The sequence below is a fragment of the Ascaphus truei genome, chromosome 2, assembly GCF_040206685.1.
Source record: "Ascaphus truei isolate aAscTru1 chromosome 2, aAscTru1.hap1, whole genome shotgun sequence".
Taxonomy (NCBI): Eukaryota; Metazoa; Chordata; class Amphibia; order Anura; family Ascaphidae; genus Ascaphus; species Ascaphus truei.
In genome coordinates, this window is record NC_134484.1 from 5,797,937 (window position 1) to 5,822,816 (window position 24,880).

At 44.1% G+C, this 24,880-nt stretch overlaps 1 protein-coding gene across 1 annotated transcript in view; it reads right to left on the reverse strand.

Moving 5' to 3' along the window:
- The window catches only part of LOC142474612 (histone-lysine N-methyltransferase PRDM9-like), a 37,871-nt gene that overhangs the window by 5,802 nt on the left and 7,189 nt on the right, over positions 1-24,880 (reverse strand). The window contains exons 4-7 of the mRNA XM_075580878.1: positions 24,760-24,867; positions 9,624-9,694; positions 5,775-5,940; positions 983-1,108 (exon numbers count right to left, since the gene is read on the reverse strand). Coding sequence (XP_075436993.1) covers positions 983-1,108; positions 5,775-5,940; positions 9,624-9,694; positions 24,760-24,865 — 469 coding nt within the window. The 5' untranslated portion in view covers positions 24,866-24,867. The remainder of the gene's footprint in view (positions 1-982; positions 1,109-5,774; positions 5,941-9,623; positions 9,695-24,759; positions 24,868-24,880) is intronic.

The window sequence follows — 24,880 nt, forward strand, 5'->3', positions numbered from 1 at the left end:
TTAAGAAACAGATGCCCTCTTTGCCTCTCACTGCCCCACCTTCCCTATCCCTCACACCACCAATGTCCTCGCCTATCCCCTTAACACACCACTCCCCACATCACTGCACTTTGGCCCTTTGAGCACCAGAGAGGTTAGCAAAGCAATTTTACAATGTTACTGACCCCTCTGGCACTCAAGGGGTAAAGTCCCCTGCACATTATTCTCCTCCCAACTACATGTTACATTCCTTCTCTAGACCCCCCACATTATACCCCTTACACGTGATGGGTTTCACCACCACTTTGGAATTGCTGTTTTGCATCTAAAGTCCCACAAAATTGATACACAGCACACACTGCTGCTGCAGCTCCGCCTTCTCATCTGGCCACTCTGCTGTCTTCAGTGTCACTGGGGGTAGAGCTGCAGGAGCAGCACGTCCTGTGTATAAACTGAAATGCAACACCAAACACTGCACAAGGAAGTAGCAATTTCATAGTGATTGTTAGTCCTGTCTCCAGCAAGATGGCCGACAGTGAGCCGCCACCAGCAGGCGGGAAATTGTACATGCCAGTGGGCCGTATATGTATGTGTGTGTGGGTGTATATACACACAGTATATATTTCCATAGTTTCCCCTGGCCCCATGCCAAGCCACCCCTCTTTTGGGCTCATCTCATGACAGGGATAACCTACTGTATCCGTATTCAGTGCACTCCCACGTGTACAGTTTGAAATAATAACCAATGACTGGCACAAAGTGTTATCTAATGACAAGTGTCTTATTTGCAAAGCCTTTATATGTTACATTTAGACACAGGTACACTGAGTGCATTTAAAATGTGATATAATGTATTAGTGATTGAAAATCTCTACATGCTCAAAACACTACAACATACATGCATTTTGATATAACATTTCAGCATTAGCCCAGGTTTAATGTGATGAGCTCTGAATGTTGGTAACATTTGAAACAGGTTGACACAATAAGGAGTGAAACATACATAAATAGTCATCGTCTTCTAGTTCGTTCATTTCTGTATATATTTTTCTCTCTCTCTTTCGCAAACCGAATGTCCTGTTACATTGCGTGCCCGTGTCCTCATTCCCGGAACCTTCTTGCTGAGAAACTAGAAAGAATAAAGGAGTCAGTAATTATTTATGTTTCCCTGTGGTATTGTTAGTAGAGATGTGCCAAATTTTCCTCCAAATTCAAATCCGCCTCAAATTTACAAATTCATTTTAGCGGGAAAAATCCATGGATTAGTCTCAAAAGTACAAATTCAACTCAAAATCTGCATCATAGCAGAAATCTATATGCTGATTCGGATATCTGCAAATCCAAATTCTCAAGTACCATGCTGTATATCCACGGAAACTACCCTCCAAACATGTGGGGAGACACCTATGTTCAAAAAGGAGCACACCTGGGAGATATGCAAAGTATATTTAAAGGACTCACACCCCACACCCATAGAAGATTGCTACAAGGCCTATACTGACAAGCCAGGTCCTAAGGGAATCTGTGAGGAGGAATACTGTCAGGCCCAACAGGATCAGAACCCACAACCTCTGTTATTACAGGGTGGCATCTTCTAGCAGTGAGCTAAACCAGCAGCTGAGAAACTATACGGTCGCAGTGTACTTTTGAGCTTGACTGCCACTTAGTATGACATCACCAGTAGCGACTTCAGTGATACTAAGTGGCAGTAGAGCGCAAAAGTATAAAAATTATGCTGCGACAGTGGCGCTTCTCAACTGCTGCGTTAGATCACTAATACAACTGTGAAACAAAATTAAAACAAAAAAAATAAAATTGATGCGCTTAGTGTAGTTAACTCTAGACAAAAAAACATTAACCAGAGACAGAAACTGTCTACCGGAGTGCCTTTGCAATAATGATAGGGTCAATCAGAAAAGGTGAAGAGAACCAAACAATGAACTAAAAAATAAATAAAAACTAATGAAACATATACAGAGAACCACTGATAGAAATAGGAACAAATAAATGGTATTTAAAGGCACAGCGTCTAGTCACTGACAATGCTGAATTGCAGAGAACAGTCAATAACCATATGGTATCTGCTGCCGGTTACACCGATTGAGCTCCTGCTTGACCTCCCCCACTTCCACCAACCCGGTACACAGTGATGCACTTCCAGACGTGTCACTTCCTGGATACACGATAGAAGCGAGGCCAGCCCACATGAGCACACGGTGTGAGGGACGCCTGCTGACGGAATCCCCAGAGGTTGCTTTCACCACCAGACATGCTAACATGGGCTCCATCTGTCTTCCAGTGATTGGGTTGGACAGAGAGGAGCAATTCCAGGAGTTATTACAAGTGGGAGTGATATCTCCTCCTTTACCAGGCGAAACTCTTTTCTTTTAAATTGTGAGTGTTTTTTGTGAACTCACTGTGTCATGATTTATTTAACAAAAATAAAGCCAAAATGGAGAAGCCACGTGTGGAAAACTAAATACACCCTTACTGCTTCCATAGGAATTAAGATGCTAAGTAGCAGACAGGTGCTGCTAATCAAATGCCTTGATTAATTGATCAGCAAGTGTGACCACCTCTATAAAAGCCGAAGTTTTTGCAGTTTGCTGGTCTGGAGCATTCAGGTGTGTGTTAACACAGCGGTGCGCAAAGTGGGGGGCGCGAGATTGTGCTGGGGGGGCGCGGGCAGTTGCAGAGGCCCCGCGCTCTTCCCCCAGGCATTTAAATTAAATGCCGGGGGTTCGCATGAGGCCCCTGCAACTGTTTACTTACCGGGATTCAGCTGTCTGTGTTGCGTCACCATGGCAACGCGGCGTCAATAGACGCCGCGGCACCATGTGACCTGACGTCACACGCCCACGCAGCGTCATCTGACGTGGCTGAAGGAAGGCAGGGGGGCGCGAGAGCCGGGGCAGAGAGACAGGGGGGCGCAGCTCAAAAAGTTTGCGCTCCCCTGTGTTAACACAATGCCAAGGAGGAAAGACAGAAGCAATGATCTTAGAGATGCAATTGTTGCTGCTCGTGAATCTGGGAAGGGTTATTAGGCCATTTCCAAACAATTTAAAGTCCATCATTCTACAGTGAGAAAGATTATTCAAAAGTGGAAAACATTCAAGACAATTGACAATTTCCCAGGAGTGGACATCCCAGCAAATTCATCCCAAGGGCAGACCGTGCAATGCTCAGAGAAATTGCAAAAACCCCAAGAGTTACATCTCAGACTCTACAGGCCTCAGTTAGCATGTTAAATGTTAAAGTTCATGACAGTACATGACACGGAACCTCTCTGTGAAGGAAGGAATTAAGCAGGAACCGCTGGACAAAAGTAGAAGGCTGGACTGTACAAAGCCCCACAGGGGTGAAACGCGTTAGTGTAGCAGGGGGTTTATCCCATTTTTTGGTATGACTTAATAAATACATTTTTTGTACCAGCACAGTCCAGCCTTCTATTTTTGTCCAGCGCTGCCTGCTTAAATCCTCCCTTAACAGAGAGGTTCCGTCTCAGATCATATGTATAGTAGAGCACGCCTACCCGGACGGAGCCACGAGACAACAAACAGTGAGTTATCTACACATTCTTCTATGGAGCTGCCCCAGGTGAACTGACCATATATGCAGGTCATTTAAGGGGTCCAGTGTCGGTTGAGAGAAACCCACTGGTCATCCCTGTTTGATTTATAATACTCATTGCTAGGTCAATTCCCACAATAGGGGCATACAGTGCAGTATCAAAGGCTATATATAACTACGTTAAATTCTCACTCCATGTGTGTCCGGATGTCGTGGCAAAAGTGATTTACTATTTATAACATGAGACTGTTTACTCTGTAGCACTTGTCTACTTTGGGGGGACCTTTACCCCTATCTAATCTTTCATGACAGTACAATTAGAAAAAGACTGAACAAGTATGGTTTGTTTGGAAGGGTTGCCAGGAGAAAGCCTCTTCTCTCTAAAAAGAACATGACAGCACAGCTTAGGTTTGCAAAGTTACATCTGAACAAACCACAAGACTTCTGGAACAATGTCCTTTGGACAGACGAGACCAAAGTGGAGATATTTGCCATAATGCACAGCGCTACGTTTGGCGAAAACCAAACACAGCATATCAGCACAAACACCTCATACAGTACCAACTGTCAAGCATGGTGATGATTTGGGCTTGTTTTGCAGCCACAGGACCTGGGAACCTTGCAGTCATTGAGTCGACCATGAACTCCTCTGTATACCAAAGTATTCTAGAGTCAAATGTGAGCCCATCTGTCCGAGAGCTAAAGCTTGGCCGAAATTGGGTCATGCAACAGGACAATGATCCCAAGCACATCAGCAAATCTACAACAGAATGGCTGAAAAAGAAAAGAATCAAGGTGTTGCAATGGCCCAGTCAAAGTCCAGACCTCAACCCAATTGAAATGCTGTGGCTGGACCTTAAGAGAGCTGTGCATAAACAAATGCCCACAAACCTCAATGAACTAAAGCAACATTGTAAAGAAGAGTGGGCCAAAATTCCTACACAACGATGTGAGAGACTGATAAAGTCATACAGAAAAGCAATCGAATCATAAGGTATACTTAGTTTTTCACACATGGCTTCTCCATTTTGGCTTTATTTTTGTTAAATAAATCATGACACGGTGTAATATGTCATGTGTTGTTGTTCATCTGAGGTTGTATTTACCCAATTTTAAGACCTGTTAAGGAACAGATGATTGTTATTATGTCCTGATATGTAAAACCATAGAATTCAAAGACGGTGTACTTTCTTTTTCACACAACTGTATATCTGTGAACGCTGATGTATATGAGGACATACATGGCTCTGTGTAATGGGGTTAAGAACTGTATACAGCTTACTATTGTGCTAAATAAAAATATTTCCTGTTATTCTCAATAACAATCTATCCAACTCAGGCCCTTCGTGAATAGTATATGACTCGGCTCCTCAAACCCACCTTAGCAAACTTGACACCCTCTACAATTCAATTTGTCGTTTTGTTCTCCAATGCAACTACAACACACATCACTGCGAAATGCTCAAAGAACTAGATTGGTCCTCACTAGAGTCTAGGCGCAAAGTTCACCTTTCCTGTCTTGCCTTTAAATTCTTCATGGGCAAGCTACCCAGCTACCTGAACAAGCTCCTCACCCCTACCACTTGCAGCACTTATCACCTGAGATCAGACTCCAAAAGACTGTTCATGGTCCCAAGGCTCAACAAAGTATCCGGACGTTCCTCCTTCTCCTTCCGTGCACCCCAAAACTGGAACAACCTACCAGAGACTCTCACATCCACCACCAGTTTAAGTTCTTTCAAATCTAAGGCTGTCTCACATTTTAACCTGGTCTGTAACTGTTTCATACGCTCATAATATATATTTTCTTTAACTGTGCACGCAATGTCTTGTATATAATGTGTACCCTGTTCAATTATGTAACTGTACTTGTAACCATGTATTATTTGTTTTACTCTGTGCCCACGACATACTTGAAAACGAGAGGTAACTCTCAATGTATTACTTCCTGGTAAAATATTTGATAGATAAATAAATAAATAAAAATGCAGTGAGAATGACTTTACTTTGCAGAAGAAGAAAATATCTCATTCATTTGAATAGAGCTGAACTTTTCGAATGGTAAATGCACCGATTTGAGATGTGTATAAACGTCACACCATGCTTTGGGGCCAGAGGATGCTGTGACCCACACGATCCCTTTATAAAGAGACAGAAACTGAATCTTTAAAACAAACTGCAGCAAGTTTTGGTAGCTGTGACTCTTACTTCTTTCTTGAACTTACTGTTTGTATGAAGAACAGATTGTGCTGTACCAGCACTGATAGTGTTTGAGGTGTCTTCTGGGAAACCCTTCAATTGCTCCTTATTTTCCTCACCATCAGCTGCCAGAATCTGCTCATTCTTCTCAACCTCTTCACTACTTGAGAACTCAAGACATCTCTTGCTACTCTGTAAAAGTGTATATGTACAGTACAGTACTTTAGGATAATACGAAGATGTTTCTTACTATTCTGTAAAAGTGTAGGTGTACTTGCTTTAGAATTATACAGACGTTTCTTGCTATTCTGTAAAAGTGTATATGTACTTACTTTGTATCATCCTAAAGTAAGTACATATACACTTTTACAGAATAGCAAGAAACGTCTTTGTATCATCCTAAAGACGTTTGTTCATTGAATTTAATTTTCACAAACCCGACATGTGATCTCATTCAATATGCTGTGACGCCGCTTCTCTGTGTCAGTGAGATGTGTGAGCTGCCTTCTGTAATGATCTTTGTGGGTTTATAGAGCAGAAAAGCTTTTGAATGAGACACAAACGTTTTAATAAGCAATCAGGGTCGGCGACGGGGAGAGCTGCAATGTCCCAGCTCTTCTCAGCTGCGGGTCCCTCTCTCGCCAAACCCGCCACCCCTCCCTGGTGCACCCGGCCAGCACCGAAAGCTGTTCCGACCCAGAAGTCAGGCCCAACTTCTGCACTCAGCTGCGGGGTCCAAGTTCTCTTCCATCGCGGGGCCATTAGACAGTAGAGGTCCCTCCGGGGGTGAGTGAGAGGTGGAGGGAGAGGGTGGTGGGAGAGAGAAAGGAGGGCGAGGGAGGGGAGTGAGAGAGAGGTATGAGGAATGGTGAGCAGAAAGAGTGAGGGGGGGTTAGAAAGGAGGGATAGAGAGATGGGCTGACCCAGCTTTTCCAGCCAGCTTGACTCTGATTGGCTGCTTGGGAAAGTTCCCACGCGTTGATTGGCTGCTCAGTTTTGTGAATGAAACTGAAAATACTATAAGAACCTGTGAGCCAATCAGATTCGGAGTCCCGGTAGTAAGAGCGCGGGCGAGCTTTTCAAAGTTGCTTCTGTGTGAATAGCAGAGCGACCGGCTTCGATATCGAGCCTGAAAAGTCTGCCCGCCAGAGCCTAAGTCCAGCTTTTTGGGACCAAGTCAGAATGCCGCAGGAGAAGGGCCATACTGCAAGGAATTGCCTGGGCCGGTAGCAATGTACAATCCGCCCCTGACAGCAAGTAAAAGAGGGATTCAGAGTACCAAATTCGACCTTTATGTATTTACCAGAACTTTACATTATGTTTCCAGTAATATATTCAGCAAAAATTACGATAATGAACCCAAGAATATTATATTCTGATAAAGTGGCACAGAGGTAACTATAAGGTTTGTTAAAACATCCCTTTACTGATATATTAATTACATGCACAATATGTAACGGATATCAATTAACAACCCTTTTGGTATGTCTGTGTATACGAATTAGTCACACACCTCCCTTCATTTCCATTGTCGTGTGATATTGTTAGAGTATATAAGTCAGTTTGTATCAGCTGTGCGACATGTTAAGTGTCACAAGTAAAGTGTCTGTAGTTATATTACAGATGAATTGGAGGTGAATTAGAAAAGAAGACCATCAGCTCTGCACCTGTGAGAACTTACCTTCTTATATGCTCTGGCAATATATACCCAACTTTAAGACTATAACTTCATCATCTGCTGTGTAACCGTCCATGCTACACTTCCCTCTCAGGCCTGATTTATACATTTGCACTTTCAATTCATATCCTCCAATACCTGGAAACTCTCTCCTCCTAACTTTCTCTCCCACCCACCTGCACTGCATCCCAATATACCCTCCCTATTGCTGTTTGCCGTGTCCTCATTCCTTTGTAAACTTTTCTTATCTCACCAACCTCCTCTCTCCTCCTCCTAGCCACATCTCTCCATCGTTGCATGTCCCCACACACTGCACCACTATTTACAGACCTCTATCCCAGCTACTTCTGCACCCCTCAATAAAAAATCACTCCCAGAAATCCTTTTCTCACCTCCTTTCTCTCTCTCTACTCCTACTTGCTGTTGGGGATATCTCTCCTAATCCTGGGCCTGCCCATATACACACCTGCTCTCGCCCACACCTCCCTGCCTCCTTCCACTCTGCTAAGGGTGTTAACCTATCTAATTTAATACATGTTCCTTGTCTCCCTTCTCTATTCCCTTCTCCTGTGCCCCCTGGAATGTCTGCTCTCTGACTAACAAGGCTCTGGTTATACATGACCTCTTCTGCTCTCACTCTCTTCATCTCTTTGCTCTAACAGAAACCTGGCTCTCACAATATGACTCTGCTGTAGAGGCTGCTGTCCCCTATGGTGGTCTCTCTCTTTCTCTCACTCCACGCAGCAATGGCTGGGGGTTGTAGGGTAGGTCTCCTCCCGCTGCCAATATCAGCTCCACTTCATGCCTCCATCTGTCTCTTTCTCTACCTTTGAGGTTCACTCTGTCCAGATTTTCTATCCTCTCTCTGCAGTGGCAGTCATCTGCAGACCGCCTACCTCTACCTCTGCAGCCTCTATCTCTACCTTTCTCTCTGACTTTGACTCCTGGCTTTCCTTCTTTCCTCTTCTATCCTCTTACTGGGGGATTCAACCGTCATATGTCAGGACCCGCTGTTGCGGCCATCCTCCTTTGGCACAGGCACATCCGTGAGATTGTTGACATTCTATTTTCCCTTCGCCTCAACCACGATGGTGAAAACAGTAGTCACAGTCGCCCTGAATAAAGATGGCCAAAGACAGGTAGTGGCCTTGCTTCACCCTGAACTAAGATGGAGCCCAGTAATTGACTACTCCTTCCCTAGGCCTATATTTAGCAGCCGTTTGCAACCAGCCAGTGCCAGAGCAAGGTGTCTGTTCCCCTTGTGTCAAGCATTTGTTCACATTTGTATCCTGATTGTATTCGACTTCGGACATCATATTGATGATCCCTCAGTCTCCTGGGCATCTCGCCTTCTCTCTGTAACCTCCACTAATGGAATAATTCCAGCACCCACAAGGATGGACACTACTTAGACCCGGTCTTTACTAAAAACTGTTCCCTATCTGATTTCTCTACCTCCACCCCCCACCCCTTCCGCTTTCTCACCATCACCTCCTATCATAAAACAACACTCATTCACCTCACCCGCCTCTTCGACTCCAGTTGATCTGTCTGTTGGTGAACCTCAGGGCTCTGTTCGGGGGCCTCTCCTTTTATCTCTCTACACACTATCATTTGGTGGCCTCATCAACTTTTTTGGCCTCAGGTATCACCTCTATGGAGATGATGCGCAGATATATGTATCCACCCCTATCCTCACTCCTGCAATCCAGTCCCAAGTCTCGGATTGCCTCCTGGCTCCTTCTTACATATCAGCTGCGATCCTCTTATACCCCTGTGCTCTATCCATAAAAGAAAATCTCTCTCTCTCACTGACCCTTACCTGTGGAACACCCTAACTCAGTATACACAAAGTACTGTCTTTCCTTCTTTAAGGCAAACCTTAAATTCACCTCTTAAATGAAGCATGCTAATAGCCTGGACTCATGGCTACTGTCCCAAACCCAGTCGCTCCTACCAACCCTTATGGCCAAGCACTGCCATCTATCGCACTTATTCCCTCATCTGTCTCTGTAAGTCTCCCAATATACCACTTAGATTGTAAGCTCCCAAGGGTTGGGATTTCCTTTCCTATTGTCCGACTTTGTTGCACTTAACGTATTGTAATTCCCTGTACTATTTTTGTCTCTTTTGCAAAGCCCTGAGTATACACTGTGAGTGCTATATGAATAAAGATATACATACAATATATTCTTACCGTACACACATTCTGAGCCTGTATTCTTTTCTTTGTGAACCCACGTGGTTGTCTAACATTTTTTACAATAGCTGTGGAGAGAGGAAACACGCTTTACACAGATTATGTTTATTCCTGCATCTTGCTTTGAAAACTTCCTATTTTTATAAACTTTTCAACTGGAATATGTTAAAATATCAAAAAAACATTAAGTGAAATAAGAGACATGGTAATAAAATTCGGTAAAATAAAATCAAGTTAAAGACATTTTCTTTTATGGTTCATATAAACAATGCTTTACCTAAAGGGAAATATTTGTGATCCTGGGGAAATAACATAATCTCTTTCAATGTACCCCATAGACTCATCGAGAGCCAGGACAGGTTATTACAGCCAGTCCGGCATTAAGTTCTATTCAAGGCAATGGTAGTTAGCGCTGGAACAGGTGCAATAACCCATGTGCCCCTCTGTATCTAGCTGTCATTGTGCTATAACAACATTGGTGTTTACTGTACAGAGACTGCTATCTATTTCAATCTATATTCCAGTATGAAGATTGCCTCAGAGGTAGCTGCATGAAGTTACTAAGGTATCAGTTTACACGTACATTCCTTTGGGATAATAAAACAAGTATATACGGTATGCGTGAAAGGCTTTTAGCCTTTCCACCAAACAATGAATGAAATCAAACCGCTCATCCTATTATCTTTTTTCGTGTGTGCAAATAAAGAGGATTCTTTTGTATCTTCTTTGATCAATCCTGTATATTTGTTGCCACCAAAATTTAGTGAAGTTCTATGCAAAATGTTCAAAATTGTAATAAAACAAAATATGGGAAAAATAAGGATTTGTGTATTCCACTGTGCTCATTTGCCTGCTTTTACACAGAATCCCTGCTGGCTGTAGTGGAAGCACTGTTTGCTCAGCGATGTCTAAAATTCAAGGGGAGTGAAAGGGCAGCTACAGTATAGGGAGGAAGGAGACAAATGAAATTGATGACAGAAAATGGGTAAGATAGGGAAGGTAAGTGGATAGAGATGGGGAGAATAAATGACCAGGACGCTTGGGGAAAGATTACAATTACCCTATTTCCTCGATTCTAAGACGCACCTTTTTCCGATTTTCACATGTCTAAAATCGGGGTGCGTCTTAGAATCGATGTATATAAAAAAAAAAAAACAAGTTTCTACATCACTAACCCCCTCTTTTTACTTACCATGTTTCAAGAGAGGTCCCATATCAGCAGAGGACAAAGCGGGCGGCGGCAGCAGGAAAGGTCCCACGTCTGCAGATGGTTGAAGATGGATAGTGGACGGGAGTGCGACGGTTGTGGTCCCAAGTCTGCAGGTGAATTAAGATAAGACAGAGGGCTGGCGTTCGTTTGCACCTCCCAAGCCGTTTCCCTATGCAGTTCTGCTCCTGCTCAGCTCTTCTGCTATTATGTTATCCTGCCACCGCACGCCTGCCCGCTGTCTTCTTATCTTCATTCACCTGCAGACTTGGGACCTATCCCGCCGCACTCCCGTCCACTATCCATCTTCAACCAGCAGATGTGGGACCTTTCCTGCTGCCACCGCCCGCTTCATCCTCCACTGACATGGGACCTCTCCTGAAACATGGTACAGAGGCGACCAACTTTATTCTAACTCGGCTAACTTCGCGAATTTCAGATTATCCTGGTTATGTGCGGTTTTGTATCGTTTTCGCCCGGAGTGTATTGCGTTATTTCGCACCCGTGATTTAAGCATTTTATTCCCGCTGTCTGCAATACTGCAATGCCATGTAAAAACTCATGGGGGCGTTTGCGAGCTGTTGTCTAGCCGTCCCCTGAAATTCATGAATTGTAATGCTGTATAACAACAACCCCTATAACCCCTAACATACACATACAGTACTGTATATGCACATCAATGATACTATAGGCCGTCTCCTGGCGAGATGTGTTTGCAGCAGAGAGAGATCCGCTGCTCTCTCTGCGCAAACATCGGCACATTAAAAATTATTTAAAATACATTTTTATTCATAGTGTAGATGTGCAGGGGGTCTCCGGAGCTGAACCGCGTTGGTTTCAGGTCCGGGGACCCCCTGCTTCCCGAGATGCAGGCCCCTTTATGAGGTGCCGGTATCCCTCTGCATTTAAAGGTCCCGATCACGTGACTGCGGAATGTAAACAAAGCAGATGGATACCGGCACCCCATAAAGGGGTCTGTATCTCAGGAAGCAGGGGGTCCCCAGACCTAAAACCAACGCGGTTCAGCTCCGGAGACCCTCTGCACATCTACAGTATGAATAAAACACACATCAATAAACACTCGTTCCTTACCTTTGCGGCTATGTGCTATGGTAACGAAGCAGCATGAATGTATTTTTATAAATATTGTAGTGAGCAGGGGGTTCCCTGAGCCACAAATCAAAACTCAGGGGACCCCCTGCTCCCGCACAATATTATTAAAATACAGAAATGCTGCTTCATTACCATAGCTGATAGCCGCTAAGGCAATGAAGGGGTTAACCCACCGTGCCCGCTTTATTGTGGGTAGCGGGGGTGGGTGAAGGGGGTATTTGGCCCTTGGTGTGAGTTTAGGACTTGCGGGGGGGTTGTGGGTGCACTTAACCCCTTCACGACCGTAGCAGTTAATACCGCTACGGTCATGAAGGGGTTAACCCCTCCCGCTACCCCCCCGCAAGCCCTAAACAACCACCGTTGGGGCTAATACCCCCTTCACCCACCCCCGCTACCCACAATAAAAAAAATTCACACACAGCAGCCGCCCAAAAAATAAATAAATAAATCTAAATAAATAAATAAATGAATATAAATAAATATAGATATGTTACAGTGTTCGACAAACATATACATTTGCACGCCCGGGCGAGTGGATTTAACATCGTGGCGAGCTCCTATTTGCCCAAGCAGCACACGTGTGGTACTAGGTGGCGAGTAGATTTTTTTTGTTCGGCGAGTAGATTTTTTGGTGATTTGTCGACCACTGTATATATACCAGCAGGCCTCCAGAACCTGTTTGAAAAGGGCTGCTGGTACCCTGTAGGTCTGTCAGGTGCCCCGCCAGCCCACCGGGGACTCGCATGGGGCTGCGTTATGAACCCTGTTTGTAAAAGGATACATCTTGTATTTATGGGGGGCACAGGGGGTGGGTAATGTATTTAATAAATATAATGATGCTTATTGTAGGGCTGTGTATTGTTTGTATTGTGGGTACTGGGGATGGGGGGGGGGTTCCCCAACGGTATGTGGGTAGGCCTCCCTTGTGGGTAGTGGGTGAGGGTGGTTAGGCCTGACGGGGTGGGAGGTTAGTGTGGGAGGGTATGTAGGCGTCCCGAGTGGTGGGTGAGGGTGGGTTAACCCCTTAATGACTGTAGCGGTTAATAACCGCTATGGTGATTAAGGGGTTAGGGCACATTACTTTGGATGTTTTAATTTTTGTCTCTGTTTTGCAGCAGCTGAGGGACCATGGGCAGGATGGGGCGGGGCAGGATGGGGCGGTGGCAACGGTATGTGGGTAGGCCTCCCTTGTGAGTAGTGGGTGAGGGTGGTTAGGCCTTACGGGTGGGTCATTGGCAGTGAGGCGCTGCATTATAGTGTATGGACATCGAGATCCGCCTCCCCACATTTACATACGCTGCACTCACAGAAACACAGGCAGGGAGATTTAACCGACACAATAGGGGGAGGGGGCTTTACACAGATTAGTCAAGGCAGGGAAGCTTAACCGACACAATAGGGGGAGGGGGCTTTACATAGATTACAGTCAAGGCAGGGAGGTTTAACACACACATTAAATATATGTATTTAATGTATTTATTGTTGTTTATGTATTTTAAATACACAGGGGGTGTACTGTATGTTGTTTATTGCAATGTTTATTGGGGGCAAGTGTCCCCAATAAACATGCTATTCTGCCTTAACCCTTCATTGCCTTAGCGGCTATCAGCTATGGTAAAGAAGCAGCATTTCTGTATTTTAATAATATTGTGCAGGAGCAGGGGGTCCCTTGAGCTTTGATTTGTGGCTCAGGGAACCCCCTGCTCACTGTACAATATTAAAAATACATTCATGCCTATAGTATCATTGATGTGCATATACAGTAAGTGTATTACTGTATGTTAGGAGTTACAGGGGTTGTTGTTATATATATATATATATATATATATATATATATATATATATATATATATATATATATATATATATATATACAGTATATATATATATTTATTTATATTCATGTATTTATTTAGATTTATTTATTTTTTGGGGCGGCTGCTGTGTGTGAATTTTTTTTATTGTGGGTAGCGGGGGTGGGTGAAGGGGTATTAGCCCCAACGGTGGTTGTTTAGAGCTTGGGGGGGGGGGTGGGGTGTGTGTGTAGCGGGAGGGGTTAACCCCTTCATGACCGTAGCGGTATTAACTGCTACGGTCGTGAAGGGGTTAAGTGCACCCGCAACCCCCCCACAAGTCCTAAACTCACACCAAGGGCCAAATACCCCCTTCACCCACCCCCGCTACCCACAATAAAGCGGGCACGGTGGGTTAACCCCTTCATTGCCTTAGCGGCTATCAGCTATGGTATTGAAGCAGCATTTCTTTATTTTAATAATATTGTGCGGGAGCAGGGGGTCCCCTGAGTTTTGATTTGTGGCTCAGGGAACCCCCTGCTCACTGTACAATATTATTAAAAATACATTCATGCTGCTTTGTTACCATAGCACATAGCCGCAAAGGTAAGGAACGAGTGTTTATTGATATGTGTGTTTTATTCATACTGTAGATGTGCAGAGGGTCTCCGGAGCTGAACCGCGTTGGTTTTAGGTCCGGGGACCCCCTGCTTCCTGAGATACAGACCCCTTTATGGGGTGCCGGTATCCCTCTGCTTTGTTTACATTCCGCGGTCACGTGATCGGGACCTTTAAATGCAGAGGGATACCGGCACCTCATAAAGGGGCCTGTATCTCGGGAAGCAGGGGGTCCCCGGACCTGAAACCAACGCGGTTCAGCTCCGGAGACCCCCTGCACATCTACACTATGAATAAAAATGTATTTTAAATAATTTTTAATGTGCCGATGTTTGCGCAGAGAGAGCAGCGGATCTCTCTCTGCTGCAAACACATCTCGGCCCCGCCGGCCTATACTGTAGTATCATTGATGTGCATATACAGTACTGTATGTGTACAGTATGTTAGGGGTTATAGGGGTTGTTGTTATACAGATATATATATATATATCAGTATATACTGCATTGCAATTCATGAATTTATGCCATCTGGCGGACACGCGAAGCATTGCAGCCCATTAAATCCTGAAACATTATCAATTAACACATCAACCGCGCGTCAGCCGAGCATGACCCCTGGCTGGGAACGCGGCATGCTCCGGGTGAACAGCGTCACATTCCAGGAACAAGCCAGGTAAAAACCGGTGATTTGTTAGAATAAAGTCTGCCGCAGCAGTAAGTGAAAAAGTAATTTTTCTCGTTCGTAAGGGCCAAATCGATGGTGCGTCTTATAATTAATAGCGTCTTACAATCGAGGAAATACGGTACTTGGGAAAGTTAAAGGCGATAAATAGGTAAAAACTAGGGTGTCAGGTAAGCAGCTTAGAACAACAGAAAGGTGGGTCTGACAGAGAAGGGGTTTGGGGAAGAGATGAAAGTGCAGAAGTAGGGAAAGATTAAAAGAGGAGATAGATCTTCTCAAAGTGGCTTTGATGCTATGGGAGAGGATGTAGTACAGAGGAGCTGGGAGAGCAACACATTGTATTAGGAGTTTCCCAGTCTGAAAGCTTCTGAAATCTTTAGTGATACTTCACCTAGATTCCTGGGCACAGTTATGGGAGACAAAACCAATGTAACATTGAAAGCCTTAAGAGTAAAGACTTATAGACATCCACATACTGTAGGGGACAGGAAAAAACCCTGTCAAACTATTTGTCCGAGTAATGGGAAGAGCAGAATAAGATGTTGTTCTCTAAAAGGTAGATTTGGGGGGGAAATGTGAGGGAGAACAAATGATTGGGTACACGGACCAGTCTTTCAGCAGACGGGGAGCAAATACAGTAATAGAAGTAAAACATTCTAGGTATGAAGCAAAACACCCTAAAGGGTTTAGGAAGAATGCGAAAAATACTTATAATGCAAGATTAGAGAAAGAAGGAACAGGGAATATTTTTTATTGACCACCAATCTCCATTAATTTTAACAACCCAATCATGCTGGGGGTGGACAATCTAAGTTATGAGGAGAGGATAGCTAAATTACATTTATTTACATTAGAAAAGAGGCATCTAAGAGGGGATATGATAACTATATACAAATATATTCAGGGACAATACCAGGAGCTTTCAAAATAAATATTCATCCCACGGCAGTACAAAAGACTCGGGGGCATCCCTTAAGGTTGGAGGAAAGGAGATTTCACCAGCAACAAAGGAAAGGGTTCTTTACAGTAAGGGCAGTTACAATGTGGAATTCATTACCCATGGAGACTGTGATGGCAGATACAATAGATTTGTTCAAAAAAAGGTTAGACATCTTTTTAGAAAGGAAAGGTATAAAGGGATATACCAAAATAAGTAAACACGGGAAGAATGTTGATCCAGGGATTAATCCGATTGCCAATTCTTGGAGTCAGGAAGGAATTTATTTTTCCCCTTAAGGGTTTTTTTTTTGCCTTCCTCTGGATCAATAAGTAAGTATAGATATAGGATAAAGTATCGGTTGTCTAAATTTAGCATAGGTTGAACTTGATGGACATACGTCTTTTTTCAACCTTAGCTACTATGTAACTATGTTAAGAAAATATAGTTGTACTGGTAAAAAGATTTGTTTCTCTGCCTTTTTCCCCCAAAAATGTTCTGGTCAAAAAAGGAAACAATAAAGTTGCTAGATGATTTTATACGCGTCTCCCAGTTACTGTGCATGAACAGGTTGCATACAGAGGCAGCGGTATGGGGTGCCGGTATCTTCGCCATGTTAAAATCCATGTGGGATCTAAACAAAGCAGAGGGATACCGGCACCCCATACTGGGGCCTGTATCTCAGGAAGTAAGGGGTTCCCGAGGCTGAAAATCAACTTTTTTCATCTTAGGAGACCCCTGCTCATACACTGTAAATAGAACTAAAATCAGCTTCATTACATTAGCGGCTAACCGCTAAGGCAATGAAGGGGTTAAGGCAGACTACCAGGATTATTGGAGGCAGAGGGGGTGAGTGAAGGGGGTAATAGCCCCAGGATGGTTGGTTAGGCCTCTTGGGCGGGCATTGGGAGGGGTGAACCCCTTCATTACCTTAGCGGTAGTAACCGCTATGGTAATAAAAGGGTTAACCCCTCCCACTACACACCGAGGCCTGACCACCCACCCTGTAGCAACCACCCCCTTCACTCAATCCCTCTACCCACAATAAACATTAAAATACCTACTAAACCAATACACAACACACCCCTTGTAACCCCAACAACTCCCCTAACACGTACAATAATGGGCAAAATTACTATTATCCAGATATGGATAATAGGGCATTTGCCCATTTAAAATAAAACATACATTAAAATCAGCAGCATAAAGTAAATTAAACTGGCACTTACCCCTGCCAGGATGAAGGATGTTCTCATCCTCATGTATGTATGTATGTATGTATGTATGTCTGTCTTTATTTATATAGCGCCATTAATGTACATAGCGCTTCACAGTAGTAATACACGTGACAATCATATAAATAACAAATAATACAAATAACATCATGGGAAGAAGTGCTTCAGACATAAAAGTAACATTGTAGAAGAGGAATCCCTGCTCCAAAGAGTTTACAATCTAATTGGTGGGGAGAACGTACAAAGACAGTAGGAGGGCATACTGGTAAGTGTGTCTGCAGGGGGCCAAGCTTTATGTATCGTGTATAGTCTTAGCCACGGTGCTACTTATATGCTTCTTTAAGCAAGTGTGTCTTAAGGTGGGTCTTAAAGGTGAATAGAGAGGATTAGTCAGGTATTGATGGGGAACGGCATTCCAGAGGTGCGGGGAAGTCAGTGAGAAAGGTTTAAGGAAGGAGACGGCTTTAGATACAAAGGGGGTAGAGAGAAGACATCCTTGAGCAGAACGAAAGAGTCGGGGTGGTGCATAGTGAGAAATTAGGGCTGAGATGTAAGGAGGGGCAGAAGAGTGTAAAGCTTTAAAAGTGAGAAGAATGGAGTGTGAGATGCGTGATTTGATAGGAAAACAGGAGAGGGATTTCAGCAGGGGAGACGCTGAGACAGATTTAGGAAAGAGTAGAGTGATTCTGGCAGCAGCGTTTAGGATAGAGTGTAGGGGAGACAGGCGAGAGGCAGGAAGGCCGGACAGCAGGAGGTTACAGTAATCGAGACGGGAGAGAATGAGGGCCTGAGTCAGGGTTTTTGCAGTCGAGTAACAGAGGAAAGGGCGTATCTTTGTTATATTGTGGAGGAAAAAGCAACAGGTTTTAGATACGTTTTGAATGTGAGAGGCGAATGTGCGATAGTCAAGTGTGACCCCAAGGCAGCGTGCTTGAGCTACTGGGTGAATGATGGTACTCCCACAGTAATGTGGAAGGAGGTAGTAGGGCCAGGTTTGGGAGGAAGTATAAGGAGCTCTGTTTTTTGCCATGTTAAGTTTAAGTCGGCGGATGGTCATCCAGGATGATATCCCAGAGAGACATTCAGAAACGTTGGTCTGTATAACCCTATAAGGTCAGAGGTTGAAAGGTAAATGTGTGTTGTCAGCATAGAGGTGATATTTAAACCCAAGAGATGTGATTGTAACGCTGGCGTTCACCACAAACAAGGCGAGACCCCGGTACTGAGGTGGGAAAGTATAAAACTGTGCACCCACAGCAGAGGAGGCACGCCTGGAGGGTGGATAGTCAAGATCGCCGGGTCTGGGTTGGAGAGAGTGGGTTAGGCGTGATACTTGCCAAGGTCGTGGGTAGGTGCCAGGAGGATAGTTAGAGTCCGCAATGCCGTGGCCAAGGGTTGGAGCCGGGAGAGTAGTGAATGGTCCGTTAGCCGTGGTCAGGAATGGAGAAGGTAGGATGGTCTGAGGCAAGCCGGGGCCGATAATCCATAGCAGGGTCCAAAGTCTAGCCGGGTCAGTACACAGGGAAGCAAGCAGCAACAGGTTCAACACAGCAGTAGGCACAAGGCAGAGACAGAGACGTGGGAACACAAGGCTACCAATAACTATGCTCAGCCAAAGAGGAAGTGACAGAGCTGAGCATATATGGAGGCAGGAGTCCAATGAGAGAAGGGGGTGGAGCGGAAGAGCGACCTCTGCGGAGGCAGGGATAGGCTGTGAGAGGCAGGAGACAGGTGAGGGCGATATCAGAGTTGACGCGCAGCTGGGGAGTGGTATACACGCGTCACGTGTGCGCGTCGTGCAGGGCAACCACACGGCATAAGCGGAGGAGCGGAGCCTAGCTCCATAGGAACTGTGAAAGCCCTGCGTGGGTGCGCGCCCTCTGTAAGGTGAGCGGGAGGCTGTACAGCAGGAGGCAAGGAGGAAGCACGCAGCGGGGGACGCACTCTCAAACCACTTGCAGCGGGATGCTGTGCAGCAGGAGGTAAGGAGGGAACACGCCGCATAGGACGTGTTTCGGTTCCTTACAGTGATTAGGTCACCCAGAGAAAGTGTGTACAGAGGAAAGAGAAGAGGTCCCAGGACAGAGCCCTGGGGTACCCCCACAGAGAGATCGATAGAGGAGGGTGTTAGCAAAAGAGACACTGAAAGTACGATGGGAGAGGTACAGTAGGAGGAGATCCAGGATAGAGCTTTGTTACGAATACTAAGAGTATGGAGAATGTGAAGGAGAAGAGGGCTGTCCACGGTGTCCAATGCTGTTGGAGTCGGATTCGGTGGGTGAAGACATCAAAAAGTAAGAAAAAGATTTTTTTTTTTTAATGTTGTATGTTTTTTTTTAGGTTCACCATTGCATGGTATAATGGCATCTCATGCCCACATGGATGTGCCACCATGCCATTCAATGTTTTTTTCGGCCTTTTTATTTTCTGTAATTGCAGTGTGGTTTTATTTAATGCATGTATTTATTTTTTGCAAGTTGCCCATTGCATGGCATAGTGGCATCTCATGCCCACAGGGCATGGGTGTGCCATCATGCCAATCCAATTTTTTTGGTGGCATTTTTCAAATTAAAACTGAATGTGTTTTATTAGTGGCTTGTTTTGAAGATTGGCAGAATGCATGTTTTTGCCTGGCAGTGGCAGCTCATGCCCACAGTGCATGGGAGTGCCACCATGCAATTTTTTTTATTGTGCTGTTGATGCCCATGGAGGACAAGGACGGTCCTGAGGATGAGGATATCCTTCATCCTGGCAGGGGTAAGTGCCAGTTTAATTTACTTTATGCTGCTGATTTACTGTATATTTTATTTTAAATGGGCAAATGCACTATTATCTATATCTGGTTAATAGTAATTTTGCCCATTACTGTACTGTATGTGTTAGGGGGGTTGTTGGGGGTGCAGGGGGTGGGTTGTGTATTGGTACAGGGAAAAGGGAGACCAAAAAGCGCACCAGCACAAACGGAGCAGGAAGAACCCAGGACAAAAAACTGATTAAAAGGGCACTTTAATGTGACAAAAGACCCATCAAATGCATTTCGAACGTCGCAGCGTTCTTTTTCAAGGATAAAACACAATGTGATAACATCCATTATATACCCTCTTACCTGTGGGCCGTTTATCCTTGAAAAAGAACGCTGCGACGTTCGAAATGCATTGGATGGGTCTTTTGTCACATTAAAGTGCCCTTTTAATCATTTTTTTGTCCTGGGTTCTTCCTGTTCCGTTTGTGCTGGTGCGCTTTTTGGTCTCCCTTTTCCCTGTATTGCATTGAGTAGCTGCACAGCCTGCCTGCCTGCCCTACCAGGATGTGAGTACTTGTATATTTTTCAGGGGAACCTGCCAATGAGACTGATGGTGAGTGGGCTGCACCACACACCACCTGTTTTCAGGAGGATAGTACCCATTATATGATACAATAGGTACTATATCAATTGTTAGTACCCTGGTACAGTGGTCTGGCTTATCATTTTGAGATATACCTGCATTTGAGCGCTTCAGCTATTTTCCATGTGTATTGGTACAGTAGGTAGTAGTTATTTTAATGTTTATTGTGGGTAGAGGGATTGAGTGAAGGGGGTAGTTGCCGCAGGGTGGGTGGTCAAGCCTCGGTGTGTAGTGGGATGGGGTTAACCCTTTAATTACCATAGCGGTTACTGCCCACCTTAAGACACACTTGCTTAAAGAAGCATATGAGTAGCACCGTGGCTAACAGTATACAGAATACATAAAGCTTGGCCCCCTGCAGACACACTTACCTGAATGCCCTCCTACTGTCTTTGTACGTTCTCCCCACCAATTAGATTGTTAGCTCTTCGGAGCAGGGACTCCTCTTCTACAATGGTACTTTTATGTCTGAAGCACTTATTCCCATGATCTGTTATTTGTATTATTTTGGTTTTTATGATTGTCACGTGTATTACTACTGGGAAGTGCTATGTGCGTTAATGGCGTAATATAAATAAAGTAAAACGGATGATTCAGGGCACATCGGCTTTTTCAAAAATTTCATCAGCACAAAAAAACAAAGTGCCCTGGATCATCCATTTTACTCCATATACTGGATTCTTTTAGGCAGATATCTCTAAACCAGGAACACCGGTCATTGCAAGTATTTTGATTCAATTTACCTTGGTGTGCAGCTTTTTCTATTAGTATACTGCTATATATATATATATATAAAGCCATGCATGAGGATGAGGACATCCTTCATCCTGGCAGGGGTAAGTGGCAGTTTAATTTACTTTATGCTGCTGATTTACTGTATGTTTTATTTTAAATGGGCAAATGCCCTATTATCCATATCTGGATAATAGTAATTTTGCCCATTACTGTACTGTATGTGTTAGGGGTGTTGTTGGGGTTACAGGGGGTGTGTTGTGTATTGGTACATTTGGTAGTAGGTATTTTAATGTTTATTGTGGGTAGAGGGATTGAGTGAAGGGGGTAGTTGCTACAGGGTGGGTGGTCAGGCCTCGGTGTGTAGTGGGAGGGGTTAACCCTTTAATTACCATAGCGGTTACTACTGCTAAGGTAATGAAGGGTTTAACCCCTCCCAATGCCCACCCGAGAGGCCTAACCAACCATCCTGGGGCTATTACCCCCTTCAGTCACCCCCTCTGCCCCCAGTAATCTGCTTTAACCCCTTCATTGCCTTAGTTGTTAGCCCCGCTAAAGTAATGAAGCTGCTTACATTTAATTTTTATTTGTTAGTGTGCGTGAGCAGGGGGTCTCCTGATCTGAACAAAGTTGATTTCAGCCTTGGGGACCCCTTACTTCCCGAGTTACAGGCCCTGGTATAGGGTGCGAGTATCCCCTACGAATAAGGGTTAGTGCTGCACACCAAAATAACATGAAAATGAAAAGATAGTTACCGGTGCTCCCGTCTTTGAACGATAGGCTGTATCCAATCCAATACACGTAATGGCTAAAGGAAGACAGGGCACACGGATTTGTAGAATAACCAATTAATTTATTAAGCTGAACACAACGTTTCGACCTAAGTGGTCCTTATCAAGTGAAGTCTAAGTGGCGTAATGAAAAAGTCCTTAATAGTTCATTATATAGCACCCACAAAGCTCAGTTTAATCACCCTAGATGACATTCATATACTGAAGTGCCTCCTCATCATCCGCCGACACTGTCTTTCATTACGTGAAGATGCCCCTCTTCTCCACGCTGCGTACCATCCAGCCGTGCACTGTCAGCTATCTCCTACTGTGATCCACTTTCCAGTGAATCCGGCGTCTTTGTATGCCATGGCCGTGTTGTTTGCCTATGTTATGCACTGTATCACGTGATCTCGATCCCCCGACGTTATCACGCTTCCCTCGTTGTGGACGCATCCTCCTCACGTCGCGTGTTCCTGGAACGCATCCTCCTACTGCTGCGTGTCACGTATCCTTGTCTCCTGGTTCACCAACGTCATTGCGTTCCTTCGCTTCAATTGGAGGCATCTGGCCCGTCGGATCCCACGTCCTCTTACAATGATCCGATTTCTCGCAATAGCGTCTTGTATCCCTTGGATACCAATATCCCTGCCATGTTAAAATCCACGTGGGATCTAAACAAAGCAGAGGGATACTGGCACCTCATACCTGTAACTCTGAAAGTAGGAGGTCCCCGAGGCTGAAATCAACTTTGATCAGCTCACGAGACCCCCTGCTCACGCACACCATGAATAAAAATAAAATGTAAGCAGCTTCATTACCTTAGTAGCCATCAGCTAAGGTAATGATTTTTTATTGAGTAGGGGGGCGGGGCGGGGGAGTGTTGGATACTAGTATGCGGGAGCAGGTGGTCTCCTGAGCTGTACAAAGTTGAACCCCGTACTTGCTGAGATACAGAACCCGTTATGCGGTGCCGGTATTACCTTCAATGTGAAAATCCCTCAGTCACGTGATCCACAGGATTTTTACATGGCGGGGATACTGGCACCCCAGTCTATAGCTCGGGAAGTAGGGGGTTCCCGGACCTGAAATCAATGCGGTTCAGCTCCGGAGACCCCCTGCTATATTACTGTAATGTTTAAAATTAAATAAAACCCCCGCTTTGATTAATTCAGCCTCTTACTGCGCGTCTCTTACAGACAGGCAGACACCATTAGGAATGTTAATCCGGTGGGAAAAAAGGGATCCAACGCTCTACGGATTTTATATTAAAGCTAAGTTATTAGTGCCACACAATGTTTGAACCTAAATAGGTATTTTTTTAGTGACTAGTCCTTAAAAAAGACCTATTTAGGTCGAAACGTTGTGCGGCACTAATAAATTATCTTTAATATAAAATCCATAGAGTGTTGGATCCCTTTTTTCCCCCCCGAGTATAGACTTGGAATAATCCTGACAGGTACTTCTTAAACCAGCAGCACCGGTAAACTGTATGTATTTATATTTTTACATTTTGTTGTGCTGCATACCCTTCTGTTTATAGTGTGAATCCGGTGGCCATTAGTCTGCCGCGGCCAATTTTGAGAGAATCTCGGGCAACTCTCAAAATCCATTTCGAGAAATGATCGCATAACGGCCGCTGCATCTGTACACACAACTCTCATATTACAATAAACATTCCTACAAATATCTTATTATATCATTTTAAAGCCTTTATCTTTATACTGTTATTAAGTCTTGTGTTTTTTGCAGAAAATCCTCAAAAACAAGCCGGTTTGCTGATGTGAGATGTATTGTTTTATTGCTGCCCCTATTACAGCTCAACCCTGTTATAGCGCGATCCGCTATAACGCGGTGTGAGCATAGAGCCCAAATTTAAAAAAAAAAAAATTTTAATTGTTTTTTTTTGCACTCAATATATAAATATAAATATATATAAAAACCATTTGATTGGTTTAAAACCATTTAATATATATATATATATATATATATATATATATTATGAAATGGTTTTAAACCAATTAAATGGCGCTATAACGGGGTTGAGCTGTATATCCCATCACAGATTTATTAAAAGGAACCGTCCTCCCAAAGAGATAGAGATACGCGCAGTAAATTAAAAGTACTCGTATAATATTCAGATACATTAAATCAATGCTACATGTAAGGTAAAATGGTAACTATTTTTACACTCCCCTCTTTTGACATTGCAAAAATACATACATTAGCTTGTCTGACTTGGCAATACCCACTCACAGGGGAGTACACTGTGAAACAGCTGTAACTAACCTCACTTACTGTACATGTGGGAAACATCCAAGCACTAATTCCAATGGGTTTCTAAGAATAAGATTGAGATGACTTTCTACTTTTCTATCAACCACAATGTTTCAGGGAAGGTGTAACCTGGGGAAATAACCCGGCCTACTCGCTTACACCGCTCATCTTGTGTGTGCAAAGGCTACAGTATAATAAAGAGCGGTCTCTTAAGTGATGTTCCCTACAAATATCTCAGGAAATATTATCATTATGTAACAGAGATACAATGTAGGATGGCTAGAACATCCTAATCACAGAGTGATGACCGGACTGTGACCTTCTAACAAATACCACTGATAATATTATGAACATTTCCCCAAATTGTTAAACGACCATCTTTACTTTGACATTTTGGCGTCCATTCTTCGTCAGAGTCACTGGTGTTGCACACTGGGGGCTTTGGCGGTCTCCGTCCACGTGACATAAAAAACGGTTTGGGAGCATTCATACCTGAAAGAAGTTA